General features: G+C 42.3%; 1 protein-coding gene across 1 annotated transcript in view; it reads right to left on the bottom strand.

Annotated features, from left to right (window-relative positions):
• The window catches only part of CFAP36 (cilia and flagella associated protein 36), a 115,245-nt gene that overhangs the window by 22,590 nt on the left and 73,454 nt on the right, over nt 1–19,201 (bottom strand). Inside the window, exon 6 of the mRNA XM_043511497.1 lies at nt 6,743–6,875. Within this exon, the coding sequence (XP_043367432.1) occupies nt 6,743–6,875 (133 nt within the window). The remainder of the gene's footprint in view (nt 1–6,742; nt 6,876–19,201) is intronic.

The raw sequence follows: 19,201 nt of genomic DNA, 5'->3' as shown, positions 1-19,201 counted from the left end.
TCTGCAATGCCCCTTCCACCACTGTCACCGGGGCGCTGCACACCAATGAACTCAGTACCGGGTCTTGCCGTGCTGCTGGAGGTTGTGGTCTGAGTGCCGCCTCCATAAGAAGTTGCTTGAGGCAAAAGTCTCACTCCTTTTTTGATCTGGGGCGAAACCCTTTATAAATCCTGCACTTGTCACCTTGGGGAGCCTCCCCCAGACACTTGAAACAAGCATCGTGGGGGTCGCCCATTGGCATGGGCTTGTTGCAGGACTTGCAGGGCTTGAACCCCTGGGGTTTGGGCATGTAAGCCCCCACAAGGAAATGCGGTCGGGTGCAGGGTAAACCCCCAGCCTAACAGCTAACTAACTAACTACTAACTATAACAACTAAGAACTAACTAAGAAGTACAAAAAACAAACAAACAATCAATGCTAGGGAAACATGGAGAGCTTGTGAAGCAAGACGCCACAGTTCCAATGACCGTCACTGGCAGTAAGAAGAAACTGAGGAGGCGCCAGGTCGGCAGGGTCATATATTGAGCGCTATGAAGGCACACTCCAGGGGGCTCCACAGCCGACCCAACGGATGCTGCTAGGAGAAAAACTTTCCGACGACTGCACACGTACACCTAATTGGAATCGATATGAGCAATCACTCGAAGAAGAATGGTGCATTTCTTATTTATTAGATAAGTAATTTTATTTGTTATTTGTGTCAAACTGTACTTAGATAGAAATATAGCATTTTAATTTTTTAATGAGATAAAGCTACCTTCGAAGTGCTGGATACCTAAGGAAAAAAAATTCATCAGAAAATTTATCAAAACATGTTTTGCATTTTAAATGGTTATTTTTCATACAAAGGCAGTATTATCTGTGGTTAGTGAACTGAACTCATTTGTTTCTGGCACCATGTCCTTCGAGACTTTAGCTCTAGTAGATCTCATCTCTCTCCCACCTACTTTTTATTCATAGATTGGAAAAGGAAAACAAGATTTCCTGCTTTTTCAGCTAGTTTCTTAACTTTTAATGAAACAGTAATTGAACTGATCTAGTTGAATAAACTGAAATAAAAAAACATTTTTATGCACCTACAGAAGAGGCTACTGGTGTTCAAAGCTAACTCAGCACTTCCCCAAACTCTGGTTCCAGATGCTTACCCAGAGATTTCCACCACTTCAGTAGTCTGACTTTCTTTAAAAGTTGGCAACAAACACGTACTGCTTAATATTATTTTTGTATTTAATTTAAATGATTTTAATAGATTATAATAATTTTTGGCCTTAACATAGATTGTCAATTTCAAATTTAATTTTAAATATGTTTATTTTTAAAAAATAAATGTGTATTTTAGAAGTCTAGCTGAAGTAAAGAAAATCCAATTTTTTATTTTTAATAGATTTTTATCCACCCTGATTTCAAGAACACTTCACTTCACTGAACTAAAGCTCTGTAAGAATCAAGCCTCAATGTACCTATAATCACATAAGTAGATTTTTTTTAAGTGAAGTAGAGACGTATTAAATAGGCATTGTGTTAGGACAGGATTATTAGCTCAAGGAAAAATTGCTGAATAGATAAAGGTATCCTAGCAACAGATGAGAGACGCACAATAAAAGTTAAGGAGTTCCTCTACAGGCAACTTTATGATTAAGAAAAAGAAACAGATAGTTGAAGGCAGTAGAGGTTGTTCCCTGTTGGAACTGTTTTCGGAGTAAATGGCCTTGAAACTTTAAGCTAGTAGAATTCCCTACCAGATCTTATACAAGAGTATGGATCCCAACAGTAGGGATTTCTTACAAAATCTCTCTTTGGAAAATACATATTATGTATACACCTCCAGCTATCAAAACAGTACTGGAAGTACGGTTAAAAGAAATTAGTATTTTGGTCCACCCCAATCACTATTAGCAAAGAATTTGCAGCAACCCTAGCAGGGTCACCAATGTTCATCCAATTTCAGGATCAATACTACAAGACAGCAGAATTGCAGGGACTAAGCGAATATATCTCAGACTCCTTGAGGGGTTAATTCACAACAAATGTGCTCGTTCTCTAGGGAATGCTACAACAATCCCAGCGTTCAAAGTATACAAATGTGTTTCTCCATCACAATCCATGCTGTTCAGCTCTACACCTTCTCAGCCCAGGATGTAGACAGAATATGTTCCACACTGGAACCAAAAGCCTGTTCCAAAACCCAAATACCAGCTTCCTTTCTGAGACCCAGATCTCAGATCCTTCCTTCAATATTGACAGCTGAAACTCTTTTTAGGGTATGCCAGGTAATTTTCTTCCCCTATATGAAAGGTCACCAGTTTCTTCATCCTCTTGCTGCAGTTGCGATACAAACACCCCATCGAAGATTCACATCACAATTGTTAACATGCTATATAGCAAATAGCACTGGTTTGATCAGACAACCCAGACATCATGACCTTTAATAAACATAGTCCTTTTTTTTAAATGATCCAGCCATTTTTCACTGTGTAATTTGTGCACACTGCAAGTCTACCTAGAGGAGCACTCAAAGAGGTAAATATATTATGCTGCCAAAAATCACAATTCAGCTCAAAAAGTAAAATTAAGAGATAAAGAAAGAGAGAGCAAATCAACGGATCTTGAACCAAATGCAGAATGATTCTCTTGGGAGAAAACACAGTTATGCCTCAGTGAACTCTGAACAAGTCATCAACATTTATGCCTGGTTCTTTAAAAGGGATATTTTCCTACTATATAGAAATGTTGTATAATTAGCAATGAAAGGTGCAATGCAGACACACACCAGGGAGACAGAATCAATGCAGTTTTATAAAAACTGATTCTGTAGTGACAATACAGAAAATATGGAGCTTATTAATAACAATCATGTTATATAAATACCCACACAGATGCCAGACTCTTGGCGTAATTTAGGCTTAAGCCTTTAAAACATGTTAAATAGAAGATCCTGTTTTGTGTTTTACTTATAGGAGCTGTAGGTTGAGTAACTAAAAACTTTTGCTAAATTATAAAGTAAATTTTTTCTTCCATTTTATATGCTTTATCCCTATACATTATAGAAATCTAGTAGATCAAGCTATACTATTTGATATTGTATCACAAGGTAAAATTTTATTATTCGATAAAATAAATCTGAAAAGGTGTTAATTAAGATTTAAGAAACTACACTGACAATTATGTAACTTATCTAAATTTCTAAATTCTACTGCAGAATTGTTTGGATGAATAGACATGAGCAGTTCCATAATTCTATTGGCACATAAACTCGATTGAAAATAAGAATCTATGTTTAAGGATCCATAGTTCCATGTTAAAAGAAAAGGAGTACTTGTGGCACCTTAGAGACTAACAAATTTATTAGAGCATAAGCTTTCGTGAGCTACAGCTCACTTCATCGGATGCATTTGGTGGAAAAAACAGAGGAGAGATTTATATACACACACACAGAGAACATGAAACAATGGGTTTATCATACACACTGTAAGGAGAGTGATCACTTAAGATAAGCCATCACCAGCAGCAGGGGGGAGAAAGGAGGAAAACCTTCCATGGTGACAAGCAGGTAGGCTAATTCCAGCAGTTAACAAGAATATCAGAGGAACAGTGGGGGGTGGGGTGGGAGGGAGAAATACCATGGGGAAATAGTTTTACTTTGTGTAATGACTCATCCATTCCCAGTCTCTATTCAAGCCTAAGTTAATTGTATCCAGTTTGCAAATTAATTCCAATTCAGCAGTCTCTCGTTGGAGTCTGTTTTTGAAGCTTTTTTGTTGAAGTATAGCCACTCTTAGGTCTGTGATTGAGTGACCAGAGAGATTGAAGTGTTCTCCAACTGGTTTTTGAATGTTATAATTCTTGACGTCTGATTTGTGTCCATTCATTCTTTTACGTAGAGACTGTCCAGTTTGGCCAATGTACATGGCAGAGGGGCATTGCTGGCACATGATGGCATATATCACATTGGTAGATGCGCAGGTGAACGAGCCTCTGATAGTGTGGCTGATGTGATTAGGCCCTATGATGGTATCCCCTGAATAGATATGTGGACAGAGTTGGCAACGGGCTTTGTTGCAAGGATAGGTTCCTGGGTTAGTGGTTCTGTTGTGTGGTGTGTGGTTGCTGGTGAGTATTTGCTTCAGATTGGGGGGCTGTCTGTAAGCAAGGACTGGTCTGTCTCCCAAGATCTGAGAGAGCGATGGCTCGTCCTTCAGGATAGGTTGTAGATCCTTGATGATGCGTTGGAGGGGTTTTAGTTGGGGGCTGAAGGTGATGGCTAGTGGCGTTCTGTTGTTTTCTTTGTTGGGCCTGTCCTGTAGTAGGTGACTTCTGGGTACTCTTCTGGCTCTGTCAATCTGTTTCTTCACTTCAGCAGGTGGGTACTGTAGTTGTAGGAATGCATGATAGAGATCTTGTAGGTGTTTGTCTCTGTCTGAGGGGTTGGAGCAAATGCGGTTATATCGTAGCGCTTGGCTGTAGACAATGGATCGAGTGGTATGATCTGGATGAAAGCTAGAGGCATGTAGGTAGGAATAGCGGTCAGTAGGTTTCCGATATAGGGTGGTGTTTATGTGACCATCGCTTATTAGCACCGTAGTGTCCAGGAAGTGGATCTCTTGTGTGGACTGGTCCAGGCTGAGGTTGATGGTGGGATGGAAATTGTTGAAATCATGGTGGAATTCCTCAAGAGCTTCTTTTCCATGGGTCCAGATGATGAAGATGTCATCAATGTAGCGCAAGTAGAGTAGGGGCATTAGGGAACGAGAGCTGAGGAAGCGTTGTTCTAAGTCAGCCATAAAAATGTTGGCATACTGTGGGGCCATGCGGGTACCCATCGCAGTGCCGCTGATTTGAAGGTATACATTGTCACCAAATGTGAAATAGTTATGGGTCAGGACAAAGTCACAAAGTTCTGCCACCAGGTTAGCCGTGACAGTATCGGGGATACTGTTCCTGACGGCTTGTAGTCCATCTTTGTGTGGAATGTTGGTGTAGAGGGCTTCTACATCCATAGTGGCTAGGATGGTGTTTTTAGGAAGATCACCAATGGACTGTAGTTTCCTCAGGAAATCGGTGGTGTCTCGAAGATAGCTGGGAGTGCTGGTAACGAAGGGCCTGAGGAGGGAGTCTACATAGCCAGACAATCCTGCTGTCAGGGTGCCAATGCCTGAGATGATGGGGCGTCCAGGATTTCCAGGTTTATGGATCTTGGGTAGCAGATAGAATACCCCAGGTCGGGGCTCCAGGGGTGTGTCTGTGCGGATTTGTTCTTGTGCTTTTTCAGGGAGTTTCTTGAGCAAATGCTGTAGTTTCTTTTGGTAACTCTCAGTGGGATCAGAGGGTAATGGCTTGTAGAAAGTGGTGTTGGAGAGCTGCCTAGTAGCCTCTTGTTCATACTCCGACCTATTCATGATGACGACAGCACCTCCTTTGTCAGCCTTTTTGATTATGATGTCAGAGTTGTTTCTGAGGCTGTGGATGGCACTGTGTTCTGCATGGCTGAGGTTATGGGGTAAGCGATGCTGCTTTTCCACAATTTCAGCTCGTGCACGTCGGCGGAAGCAGTCTATGTAGAAATCCAGGCTGCTGTTTCGACCTTCAGGAGGAGTCCACCTAGAATCCTTCTTTTTGTAGTGTTGGCAGGAAGGTCTCTGTGGGTTAATATGTTGGTCAGAGGTGTGTTGGAAATATTCCTTGAGTCTGAGACGTCGAAAATAGGATTCTAGGTCAGCACAGAACTGTATCATGTTCGTGGGGGTGGAGGGGCAAAAGGAGAGGCCCCGAGATAGGACAGATTCTTCCGCTGGGCTAAGAGTATAGTTGGATAGATTAACAATATTGCTGGGTGGGTTACGGGAACCATTGTTGTGGCCCCTTGTGGCATATAGTAGTTTAGATAGCTTAGTGTCCTTTTTCTTTTGTAGAGAATCAAAGTGTGTTTTGTAAATGGCTTGTCTAGTTTTTGTAAAGTCCAGCCACGAGGAAGTTTGTGTGGAAGGTTGGTTCTTTATGAGAGTATCCAGTTTTGAGAGCTCATTCTTAATCTTTCCCTGTTTGCTGTAGAGGATGTTGATCAGGTGGTTCCGCAGTTTCCTTGAGAGAGTGTGGCACAAGCTGTCAGCATAGTCTGTGTGGTATGTAGATTGTAATGGATTTTTTACCTTCAGTCCTTTCGGTATGATGTCCATCTGTTTGCATTTGGAGAGGAAGATGATGTCTGTCTGTATCTGAAACCTATAGTTCCATGTTGATAGCAAAGTCACCCACCAAGACTAGCACAGAATCAGGTTAAAAGTTTACCTTTGTAACAAGATTGTGATATAATTTTGAATTAACTCAGCAGATTTATTATTTCTTCAAAATTGTAACATTCCATGTTGCGGTCGATTTTTGACATTGTGACCATCTAATCATCTTTTGCTTTCTGCAATTTCTTATTTACTTTAAAAGCTATTTTGGCTAAGACAACTCATAAAATTATAATAATTCTCTAGTCTGTTCATTAGCCAAGGAGCACAGATCCAAAGAACAGTAAGAAACCTAACAGAGGTAACTGGTTAATTAAATTATTATATTAATTATAAAAATTATAAATGTGTTTTATAACCTCTCTTTTTCATTTTATTTCTTTTTTTTTCCAGGTATGTGAAAGGCAAACTTCTTTGCTGAAAAATTAAGACTCCTATTTCTCTCTAATGAGTAGAGATGAGTAGGCCAATTATAATGCAATACATAAAATACTTTTAAGTAACATTACCTAATGATAATTTTGCAATTTCTTCTAAATCATCAATTCTCTCAATATCTTCAGTGGATTCCTTAACTTTTGCTTCTCTTGAATATCCGGGACAGCTGTATGTAACATCTGATGACTTCAATTTCTCATGTGTCTTAGAATTAAAAAAAAGAGTTTGTTACATTTTCTAATAATATACCTTAGGCATTACAAATATCAAACCAGAATAAAATATGAACTGTTGGATTGTCAGAGATGGTTATTAACTTTTTGATGAGTTATTAATGCTGCCAAGCCCATCTGCTGTACTATGGAGGTAAAAAAGAGAAAATGCTTTACTCACTACTAACAGGAAGTCTCCTACTGACTCACCGCCATAAATTAAGACTTGAATTTAGTTCAAGACGTGCCTCCTAATCCAGAACCACTGAAATTTAGAATTTCAGGTAGGTTGGTGTTTGCCTCCACACCATAAAAAAGAGATTTGATCGCCATACTTCATGTGTGACTATGTGGGCAGATTTCTGCTGTTCTACCATCAGTATATCAGAGAAATATGAACCTGAATCAGGAGATAGGAGCATGTGTGTGAATCTGTAGAAAAAATACCCCAATAGCAGAATTTTAATTAATGGAATGGAAAATCTGTTACCCAATGATCTCCTTTTTGGGAATAATCTCTCCTCCATTCTGAGACATTTGGGCTTGCCTCTCATGCTCTCCCTCATTGCAAATTCTCCATCCTGGAGGGCACAATCTAAAGGGGAGGGCATGTGACCAACCAATGTTTCCTATGCCCAGCGACCCCTCCCCTGCCCTGCGCCCAGGCTAGGGCCACCACTCACTCTCTTCCCCACCAGTTATCTGTGTGGGGAGGGAAGTTCTGTCCTTCTCCCACTGCGCCACCCCCCTCCCCAGCTCATTCAACTGCTGTCCCTGGCAGCTGGGCCTGGGCAGGGAGCAGGAGGGAGCCGCTTCTCACATGGCTAACGGTAACTGCTCCATGACACTGATCTGTGGAGCACAGCAGCTGCCTGAGAAAGAGCCTGGTGGTGGCAGCAGGCCACCCTACAACTTGGGCCAGATGTGGAGATGGGCCAAGCGAACCAGAAACACGCTGGGGAGAGAAGGGGACTCCGGCTCGCTCAGCCCGTCCCCAGCAGCCGGGCCTGGGGGCAGAAGGCGGGGCACATGGCCTACCACTGCCAGATTCTTTCTCAGGCAGCAGATGCGCTGCACAGAGCAGCGACCCACAGTGGCTGGCATGAGAAGCAGCTGGTCCCACCCCCTCTGCTCCCTGCTTGGGTCCAAGTACCAGGTACAGGGACCAAGCATGCCAGGAGGCAGGCACAGAAGAAGGACAGGGCCCCTCTCCCTCCACTCCTCCCCCGGCAGGCAAATCTGGGGAGACATTTCACTTCACATGTCCTCCCTACACATCACATCTGCTAGAGATAGTTCAGATTTGTCCACAGAATGGCAAGATTTACCCCATCCGTACTAAGAAGAAAAGGAGTACTTGTGGCACCTTAGAGACTAACAAATTTATCTGAGCATAAGCTTTCGTGAGCTACAGCTCACTTCATCGAATGCATCCAATGAAGTGAGCTGTAGCTCACGAAAGCTTATGCTCAAATAAATTTGTTAGTCTGTAAGGTGCCACAAGTACTCCTTTTCTTTTTGCAAATACAGACTAACACGGCTGCTACTCTGAAACCCATCCGTACCACGGTCATGCCAGAAAAGCTGTACACAAACACTAATTTTTTTTAGTAGATAACTCTAAACAGAAATGCTTTCTTCAACTATGAAACTATATACAGTACACTCCCATTTATCCCAATGGCCTAGTGGGTATCCAAAACTTTCGGGTAATCAGTGTTCAGTTAAATAGAAAAGCTATTTTGAGCGCTTTTTCTTTTCAAAATTGTCCTGCCAAGCTGCAGCTGCTGAAATAGGATTAGGTCACAGTAACTGCAAGTAATCATTCAGAACCATAATGAAAATACAAAGTTGTTGATTAGCTAATTGAGAAGTGACTGGCAGGTGATTAAAAATAAAGCTACATGGGCTTCTGTGACTAGATTTTTGAAAAAAGGTAGGTTCAAGTAACTGGAATCATACTGTATATATATGGAGCTGGAAAGAGACTGTGGTACAGATACCTGAAGAACATATCTCAAGTGGGGCAGACTGAGGTAGAAATGGAACCCAAAAAGAAAAATCTTCAAGTAACAAATTTTCCATTCTGGATCCTGACCTCAACCCCAGTCTCCGATATCTGGTATGTAGCTAGCTATAAGGAAGGATAGTTGGAATGAAGAGATAAGAAAGAAGGTTCTTCCTTTCCTAAAATTAGCAGTTTTAATCTTTTGGGACCACTGGGTGGAACACTTTCCTGACAAATGCTATTGCTACTGGGAATGGAAGGCCAACCCTCTAATGTTTTATAAAGGTATTGATGGACAACCAGGTGTCCAATTTCAGATTTACTCAGACATGGCTGTTGTCCTTTCTGTCTAGGCAGCAGCAAAGAAATGTATTGAGTGGATTCATATTCCTTTTGAGTCCAGTTTATCTGCAGCTGCATACTGGTTGATGATGTAGTACTTAATCCACCAAAATATGAAGGATTTAGATGCTTTTAGGCCAGACATTTAGGCTTCAAAAACAAATAAGGATGGTTTCCTGAAATGATCAGTTGCACTAAGGTAAATTTAAATTGCTCTTTTCACATCTAGCATGTGTCACGCTTTTTCTTTTTGGACTCTAGGAAGAATGATCTCCTGTGATATAGAAAAGAGAGAGATTATTTTGTAACAAATTACTCTGGAGTACAAAGAATACACCTTTATGAAACACGCAATATGGTATGTGTCTTCTAACAACCGAGGATTTGTAACTCTAGTCACCAATATGACTGTGAACAGAAAGCACATCTTTATTAAGAGGCAACAAAGGAAATTAGATGCCATAAGTTTGAATGGATGGGATGTCCAAGCACAGCGAGCAGGTTCCAGGTTGGGAAGGTGGAAGATATATTGTGATGGCAGCATGTTCTTGCTCATTTTAACTAGGGAAAGGGACTTTTTGGTGGGGTGTGCAGCTGGAGGGTAGAGCACTTTGGATCAGCAGTGGGAAACAGAATGGTTGGGGCACCTGTACAGAGCAGGAGTTGGGAAATAGTTTGGGGAAAACAGTAAACAAAAACAAACAAGTTGTATACTTTTCAAGATTTGTTTGTATGTTGTCTGTCTTGTATAGTTGGATTTTAAGTCCTTTGGAGGCTCAATTGTTTGTACAGAACCTAGCACAATGGACCCTCGTTCTCTGCAAGGCCTCTAGGTACTATTTTATACAAATAATGATGATGACTTAGTTTAGACAGATGTACTGGAACCCTTGACATCACTGAATGATCTATCAGAAACTTGGATGAGCCTGCATTTGAGATTGTTCTTAGAACTGAGATGTGAATTGCAATAGTGTGTGAGGTCTTATGTCAAAGTCAAGGCCATCTTGTAAGAAATCCAGCAGAATTTGGAAGACTGGTTTCCGAAGGTTGATCTTACTAATACTTGACAACAGGAACAGAATTTTGTCCCCCTTTTGTGGAAGCCAAAACGGTAAAAGGCTTGCAGGAGACTGGGAAAGTCTCATACTTTGGAGGGATCTTGTTCAGGATTTGCCATTCAACATCCAACTGTCACATTCAGTTACTCTGGGTTGGAATGCAGGAGCAAGCCCTGGAATAGAAGATCCTCTCTGCTGAACAGATAGATTGGGGACTTCTATGACACTTCCACTTGTATGTGAATCAGTTTCCTTTGCTAGTGTGGTGTGATGAAAATAACCATATTTCCCCTTTTCCAGTTTACTGAGCTCACTCTTCATAGCATTAGAAGAGAGAAAGCATACAAAAGCAAATTCAGCCATCTCTGTGCCAAAGCCTTTGTTCCCAGATATCTACAATCTACTTACATAGTGAAGAACTTTGTCACATTTCAACTGGCTAATAGTTGACAGCTCAGCCAGTCCACTTTTGTGTCCAGTGTCCATTTTACATGGATTGTCCTGATGGAGATTAAGTGGCATTCTGCCTGGGAGAGGATCCAAAGTGATCTAGTGTTTAGCTTCTGGTATCCTGTTGCTGGTTTACTGAATCCGGATATGCTCATTCCTCAAGTGATCCTGAAAATCCTGAAGGGTTGTGACTGCTCTAATTTCTAGGAAGCTTGTGCTCTGAAGCCTGTTTGAGTATGACCAAATACTTAAGTATTGTTTTGGATCAGATGTGCTCCCCATAATGAGAGGCTGGCATCCATTGCCAAGATTTTGCAGCCCAGATAGCAAAGAGAGGATTCAGCCATCATATGGGCTTTCAATTTCCACCAAGTGACAGATTGAATCACTCTATTCTATGACCCAATAAATATTTTGGATAACATTTTCAAAAGCACCTAAGTGACTTAGGAGCCAAAGTCCCATTTTCAAAAGTGACCTAAGTGTCATTGACTTTTAATGAGACTTAAACCACTAACTCACATTTGAAAATGGGACTTAGGTGTTTTTCTAAATTTGACAGTCTCTTCACTGCCTCTACCACATGCAGAGAAAACTGAGTTTGAGAGTCCTTTCCCCAGAAAAATGTTAGCCTATAAAATCTCTGCAATGGAAAGCCTCTCCTTCATTTAATCAACATAAATCACTGCTACTGAGTTGGCTGTTTTGTAGCCTCTAAGAATGACCTATAGGCTACAATGCCTATGATGTTCATTATGTACAACATATACCATTCTGAAGAGACAGACATATGGGGTGAGAGTCTCACTCTGGCCCCTTTACACTGGGTAAAAGGGCTAAAGCACTATAAAGGGGCTATAAATACCCTGGGGATCTATCCAGGAAATAATTCCCTGGCACAAGCATAGAAGAAGACAGCTATAAGACAGCTTTCCAAGGACCCCCCACAAACCCTGTCATAGGGGACATGCTGGAGGCAAGACTGGAGGCCGGAAATGCATGTCAGAATGCGGTTGGAGCACAGCACAGTGGTGAAGCTGAGTAGCACTGCAGCCATTAGGCAACTTAGAGTTTAGCAGCTTAAAGGGGCAGCACAGAATCTCACCCCTCGGCTCTAATTTCCAAGAAGTCAGGCATGTAACTTTGAAAAACAATGACCCACTGATCTAGGAAAGTAAATATAAAAGTCAGCAAAGTGTCTGAAAGCTTAGGAAAAGCCAGACAATTCCTTCAGGATAAAAGACAGCCTTATGTTTCCAAAGAAAGTTCTCATTTGAAAGAGAGTGCGTCTTTTGTAGTATCTGAAAATATGTGAAAAGTTTGACAGGTAGGAAACTTATTGTGTAGTCACAGTATTCACAGGCTGATTCAGGAGTTACTCAGCCTTAGAATTAAAAAGACCGGCACCCTCAAAAAGTCAAAAGTATAAAAACAAGGGAAATCAAAAAACACACAGTAATAAGACAAAGGACAAGTGCACAAGGGTTGAGATTTTCAAAAGCACCACAGTGATTTAGAAACACATGCCCAATTGAAAGCAAAAGGACATGTCCTCCTAAGTCACCAAGTACCTTTTGAAAATCCCACCTCATATGACTATCTGCTTAAAAATTAAATGTTAATTTCCTCAGATTTATGAGGCAGTATCCAGAAAAAATTCCACACAGTGAAGAATCAAGTCAGAATACTAGATTTTTAAGACTTCCATAATAAAGTCTTTGTGCAACAGGGGATAACCTGTTAAGAATGAAGAATACAGTAAGGAATAAAAACCCAATCTTGCCCATGATGTTAGTGGCACTTTGCCTGAGAGTAAGGGTTTCAGATTGAGTCCTTCTACTTGTTGTGAGATAGCAACACACACAATAGATAGATAGACAGACCAAAATCTGCCATCTTTACTCACACTGAGTAGTATTTTACTCCCAATATATAATAATCCCATTGATTTCAACGACACTATTTGTGGAGGTAGGAAAAACTTTGATGCAAAGTGAGTAATGAGGATAAAATTTCAGTGCCTCCAGCACCAAAAGTGTGCTAATATGTAACAAGAGGCATCCATCCTGAAGTGTACTTATTGCACTTTTGACACTGAAAATTTAAATATTCAAAAATAAGATCTTTAATGGACATGAAACACTTTCAGAATGAATTTATACAATTTAAATTCTACTTTACAACTTTATTTTACAGTAGATCCTCAGTTACAAACATGGTGGGAATGTAGGTTCTTCGTAACTCTGCAATGTTCGTAAGAAAATAACATAAGAAACGCCATACTGGGTCACACCAAAGGTCCATCTAGCCCAGTATCCTGTCTTCTGACAGTGGCCAATGCCAGGTGTTCCAGAGGGAATGAACAGAACAGGTAATCATCAAGTGATCCATTCCATCACCCATTCCCAGCGTCTGGTAAACAGAGGGTAGGGACACCCATCCCTATCCATCCTGGCTAATAGCCATGGATGACCTATTCTCCATGAACTTATCTAGTTATTTTTTGAACCCTGTTATAGTCTTGGCCTTCACAACATCCTCTGGCAGGGAGTTCCACAGGTTGACTATGCATTGTGTGAAGAAATATTTCCTTTTGTTTGTTTTAAATCTGCTGCCTATTAATTTAATTTCGTGACCCCTAGTTCTAGTCTAGTAAATACCACTTCCTTGTTTACTTTCTCCATAGCAGTCATGATTTTATAGATCTCTATCATATCCCCCCTTAGTCATCTATTTTCCAAGCTGAAAAGTCCCAGTCTTATTATAGCAGCTGTTCCATACCCCTAATCATTTTTGTTGCCCTTTACTAAACCTTTTCCAATTCCAATATATCTTTTTTGAGATGGGGCAACAACATCTGCACGCAGTATTCAAGCTTTGGGCGTACCATGGATTTATATAGAAGCAATATGATATTTTCTGTCTTATTAGCTATCCCTTTCTTAACAATTGCCAACATTCTGTTCGCTTTTTTAACTGCCGCTACACATTGAATGGATGTTTACAGAGAACTATCCACAATGACTCCAAGATCTCTTTCTTGAGTGGTAAGAGCTAATGTAGACTACATAATTTAATATGTATAGTTAGTATTATGTTTTCCAATGTGCATTTATCAACACTGAATTTCATCTGCCATTTTGTTGCCCGGTCACCCAGTTTTGAGAGATTCTTTTGTAGCTCTTCACAATCTGTCTGGGATTTAACTATCTTAAGTAGTTTTGTATCATCCACAAATTTTGCCACCTCACTGTTTACCCCTTTTTCCAGATCATTTATGAATATGTTATAGGACTGGGCACAGTACAAACCCTGGGTGACACCACTATTTACCTCTCTCCATTCTGAAAACTGACCATTTATTCCTAACCTTAGTTTCCTATCTTTTAACCAGCTACTGATCCATGACAAGACCTTCTCTCTTATCTCATGACAGCTTACTTTGCGTAAGGGCCTTTGGTGAGGGACCCCTTTCTGAAAATCTCTGTACGGTATATCCACTGGATCTCCCTTGTCCACATGCTTTTTGACTCTCTCAAAGAATTTTAGTAGATTGGTGAGGCATGATTTCCCTTTACTAAAACCATGTTGACTCTTCCCCAACAGATTATAGTCATCTATGTGTCTGACAATTTTGTTCTTTATTGTAGTTTCAACCAGATTGCTTGGTACTGAAGTCAGGCTTACTGGCCTGTAATTGCCGGGATCACCTCTGGAGCCCTTAAAATTGGAGTCACATTAGCTATCCTCCAGTCATCTGGTACAGAAGCTGATTTAAATGATAGTTTACAGACTAGAGTTAGTGGTTCTGCAATTTCACATTTGAGTTCCTTTAGAACTCTTGGGTGAATACCATCTGGTCCTGGTGACATATTACTGTTTAATTTATCAATTTGTTCCAAAACCTCCTCTATTGACACCTCAGTCTGGGACAGTTCCTCAGATTTGTCATCTAAAAAGAATAGCTCAGGTTTGGAAATCTCCCTCACATCCTCAGCCGTGAAAACCAAAGCAAAGAAGTCATTTAGCTTCTCCACAATGGCCTTATTGTCCTTGAGTACTCCTTTAGCATCTCAATCATCCAGTGGCCCCACTGGTCATTTAGCAGGCCTCCTGCTTCTGATGTACTTAAACATTTTTTTGCTATTACTTTTTGAGTCTTTGGCTAGCTGTTCTTCAAATTCTTTTTTGGCCTTCCTAATTATATTTTTATATTTTGTAACTCTGAACAAAATGTTGTGGTTGTTCTTTCACAAGTTTACAACTGAACATTGACTTAATACAACTTTGAAACTTTAATATGCGGAAGAAAAAAGCTGCTTTTAACCACCTTAATTTAAAAGAAACAAGCACAGAAACAGTTTCCTTACCTTGTCAAATCTTTTTTTTAAACTTTCCCTTTATTTTTTTAGTAGTTTACAGTTAACACAATACTGTACCATATTTGCTTATTTATTTATTTATTTATTGGGTTTCTGCTGCTGCCTGATTGTGTACATCCGGTTCCAAATGACGTGTGTGGTTGACCAGTCAGTTCGTAACTCGGGTGTTCATAAGTCTGAGGTTCTACTGTAATTGATTTTAAGTAAAAGGACAAATATCGTCATATTTAGGAGTATTATCAAATTATTTAACTCACTTCAGCAGAGGTAAATCATTCCCTGGCTAAGAAAGATTCCTCTCCTTCAACCCCCAAAAAAGGAATAAGATCAAAACACTTTGTGTTATTTATCCACTCTTCTGTGTCCTTTTATAGAATTGTTGCCGGCATTCTATTTAATCTTATAAAAACCTTCCAGCAGTTACCAGTTAGTACCAGCTTTCCAACATTCATTATGAGTTTCAATTGGTGTTTTGTAATTAAATATTCCTGAAATATTATATATGCTATTTTAGTTGTATTTTTCTAATGGTACCTCTCTTAGTTTTTTTCTTTAGATAGCTTCCCCCAGTGGTCAGGCCATTGCTGAATTCAACAATGTTTGCTATGGGAATGATTAGATTAAAGTGGTAAACCACTGATATGTAATTTAGCAAAAACTAAAAAAGTCATCTGATATTTCATCTTCTCATAGCTAGATTAAGAGCATTTAACTAGCATAAAATGAAGCACAACTACATGAATCTTGCTTGGAGTAGTATGATATCTGAAATTCTCCTACCCAAAGCTGCTGTTTTCCTGTACGAGCCAGGTTTAAAATAAGTTTTCATAAAAGCTATTAAAAGATTAACGATGTCAACACAAATAATGTGCTTTCAAACGCAGGGAAACTTTACCAAATTTTCAGGTCATGGGGACAAAGTTTCTGTCCTGCAAAGATGTATGCACTGTCCCTAATCAGATCAATGTTATTCTGGGGACCCTCCTGTGCACAAACTGCTAGTTCAAGTGCTTGTTCATGTTGATTCCATTCTAGGTATGTGCGCGCCCATGGGCAGAGTTGTTGGAATTTTTTACCTTTAGTGGTATCTGTAGTGCCCTCTGGAGTGCTGCACTCATGTGCTGGTATATGAGGCACCACTGGTCCCACACCCTCTCAATTCTTTCTTACCGCCTTCATCTTGCTTTGTAAGTGTGATAGCACTTCTTACAGACTGTTGATAGTCTTCTTTGTTACATATAGTTGTCAGATAGTTAAGTGTTATGTGTTTGTTTAGTTAGACTCCTGGCAGGGACTTTGCCCCAGGGCAGGGCATACCCCGTTCCCCAGACTTCAAACTGTGTTCATCATGCAACAGGCCTATTGCCTGTTAGTGACTCCCACAGCAGCTGCTTGAAGTGCTTGGGAGAGTCACACATAAACGAGAAGTGCAGAATTTGTAAAAACTTTAATCCCAGGACTCAGAAAGAGTGGGATATCCGTCTTAAGGCCCTCCTCATGGAGGCTGCACATCGCCCAGCGTTGGAACCCTCCAATCTGACTCTGTGCCCAGCATCTTGGTGTTGGTGCGGAGCGCCCCACCAGTGGGTTTCTCCCAGCACCGTTCCCTCTCGCCAGTGCCCAAGAAGCAGCAAAAGAAACAATGCGGCTCCCCAGCATTGACCACAGAGGGGAAGAGGGCTCTGGGCAAAGGACTCAGTTCAGGCCATGCACCTGCCCCAGAGCTACAAGTTAGCCCAGGGATCTGCCTCCAACTCCTGGGAGCAGTAGCAGACCCCGCACCTACTAGCACCTTCAACACCCAAGGCCTTACAGGCAGCTAGAGACCTGATGGGCTTACTGGTGCCACCAACACCACGCTTGGCCTTAGATGTAGCTAAGGTCCTGCAACCCAAGGGCAAACCAGCCATGGGGCCACCCCAAAGGATGGTGGAGCGCCACCAGTCCCCAGAGCAGAAGCGTAGTTCCCTGTCTCCGCAACCTAGGACCCCAGCTCCACAACCCCGGTGACCGGCCAGACAGCCCAGGTCTCCAGCACCACGTTTGTGATATCCTTCAATGCGGCATGGATTGCCCAAGTCAAGGCACCAATCTCTGTATTCCTAGTACTGGCCAGCCTCTCGCCAGCAAATGCCCCGGTGCAGATCCCTATCACCCAGACGATCCTCAACACGTCAGTCTCCACCGGTGTGGGACCGCTCACCACCACGGCACCAGTCTCTGTCACCCTGGTACTGCTCCTTGGAAAGGCATTGGTCCCCACCTACCAGGCACCGGTCTCCCACACCGAAAAGTAAGCTTCCACAGCCCCACCCTGGTCCCAGGAAGATGACTGGTCTCAGTCAGAAACCAGAGTTCAGCCCTTCACTGTAGATTCGGAAGGCCAGTGTCAGACCAATGGAACACTTGGGGCATAACAATGATACCGGTGCCGTACTCTCACCACTCCTCCCTGGCTGCTGCGGATAAGCCACCTCATGCCAGCGCCGGGCTTGGAGCACAGTGCAGACGCCAACACAGGGTTAAGAGAGCAGGTGTGAATGCCTAGGTGTGAATGCCTAGATCGCTCCTCCCCCCCATAATACCTTAGTCGTCTACATCACTGGATGAGGTGGTGGTGAGCCCTTCCCATGCCAACCCTCCCGATGACTTCAAGGAGCACCAGGCTCTACTCAAAAAGGTGGCTTCCATCCTAAACCTGGAAGTTGAGGAACTGGCAGAGCAGTTGGACGCTCTCTTTGACATGCTATCAGCTGCTCCCCCTGCGTAGGTCAATCGAGGGGTTCTCAAGATTGCTAAAGCACTATGACAAACCCCCTCATCCATTCCACTCACTTCCAAACTGGCGGAAAAGAAGTATTATGTCCCTGCGACGGGGTTTGAGTACCTGTATGCCCACCCACCCCCTGAGTCGCTCGTTGTAGCTGCAGCCAATGAAAGGGACAGGCTGAGTCAGGCAAGCGCCACGCCTAAGAATAAGGATGCCAAGAGACTAGACCTTTTTGGCAGCTGCCACTATGACTGGACCTGCTATCCCAGAACCACAGCAGGCTTCTGCACCTGAATCTAGCCGTGCTGCACCTGACGGGTTGGTTGCGGCATTGCTGAATGCAGAGGAACAGAAGTGCTCAGCCCATGTCCAACTGGTCCTGTTGGGCAGCAGGAAGCCCTCCACCAGGGCAACCTACCTGGCCAAATGGAAACAGTTTACGTGTTGGGCCTTGAACCACGGTCTTCGCTGCAGTTGATCCTAGATTACCTTCTGCATCTCAGGTTCCAGGGCCTGTCTCTTTCGTCGATCAAGATCCAGTTGCAGCCATTTCAGCCTTCCACCCTCCATTTCAGGACAGGGCAGTCTTTGCTCACAACATGATAGTCTGGTTTCTAAAAGGTCTGAAGAGGCTCTACCTGCAGGTCCATGACTCCATCCCTCCTTGGGACCTGAACCTCGTGCTGTCAAGGCACACAGAGCTCCATTTTGAGCTGCTTGTTCCCTTCTTCTGCTCTCTTGGAAGGTCTCATTCCTGGTGGCAATAACATCAGCCAATAGAGTCTCTGAGACTAGAGCACTTACCTCAGAGCTGCCCTACAGAGTGTTCTACAAGGACAAGGTTCAGCTGCGGCCACACCCAGCTTTCCTGCCCAATGTAGTTTCACAGTTTCATACCAACCAGGATATATACTTACTGGTTTTCTTTCAAAAACCTCATAAGTCACACGAGAGTGGAGATTACACTCTCTGGGCATCAGGAGAATGCTAGCCTTTTACCTCAAAAGGACTAAGCCATTCCGTAAGTCAACACAGCTATTCGTCATAGCAGCAGACAGAATGAAGCGTCTTCCTGTGTCTGCCCAGAGAATTTCATCAGGGATCACTGCCTGTATCCATTTTTGCTATGAACAGGCGAAAGTGCCACTGCCGACAATTGTAGCAGCCCATTTAACCAAGGCGCAAGCTCGTCGGCAGCCTTCCTGGCCCAGATCCCGATTCTGGACACCTGCAGGGCCACTACCTGGTCATCCATCCATACGTTCATGTCCCATTATGCGATCACCCAGCAAGTCCAGGATGATG

Source organism: Dermochelys coriacea, chromosome 3 (genome assembly GCF_009764565.3).
Source record: "Dermochelys coriacea isolate rDerCor1 chromosome 3, rDerCor1.pri.v4, whole genome shotgun sequence".
In the NCBI taxonomy this organism is placed as follows: Eukaryota; Metazoa; Chordata; order Testudines; family Dermochelyidae; genus Dermochelys; species Dermochelys coriacea.
This window is presented reverse-complemented; position numbering and strand designations above follow the sequence as displayed.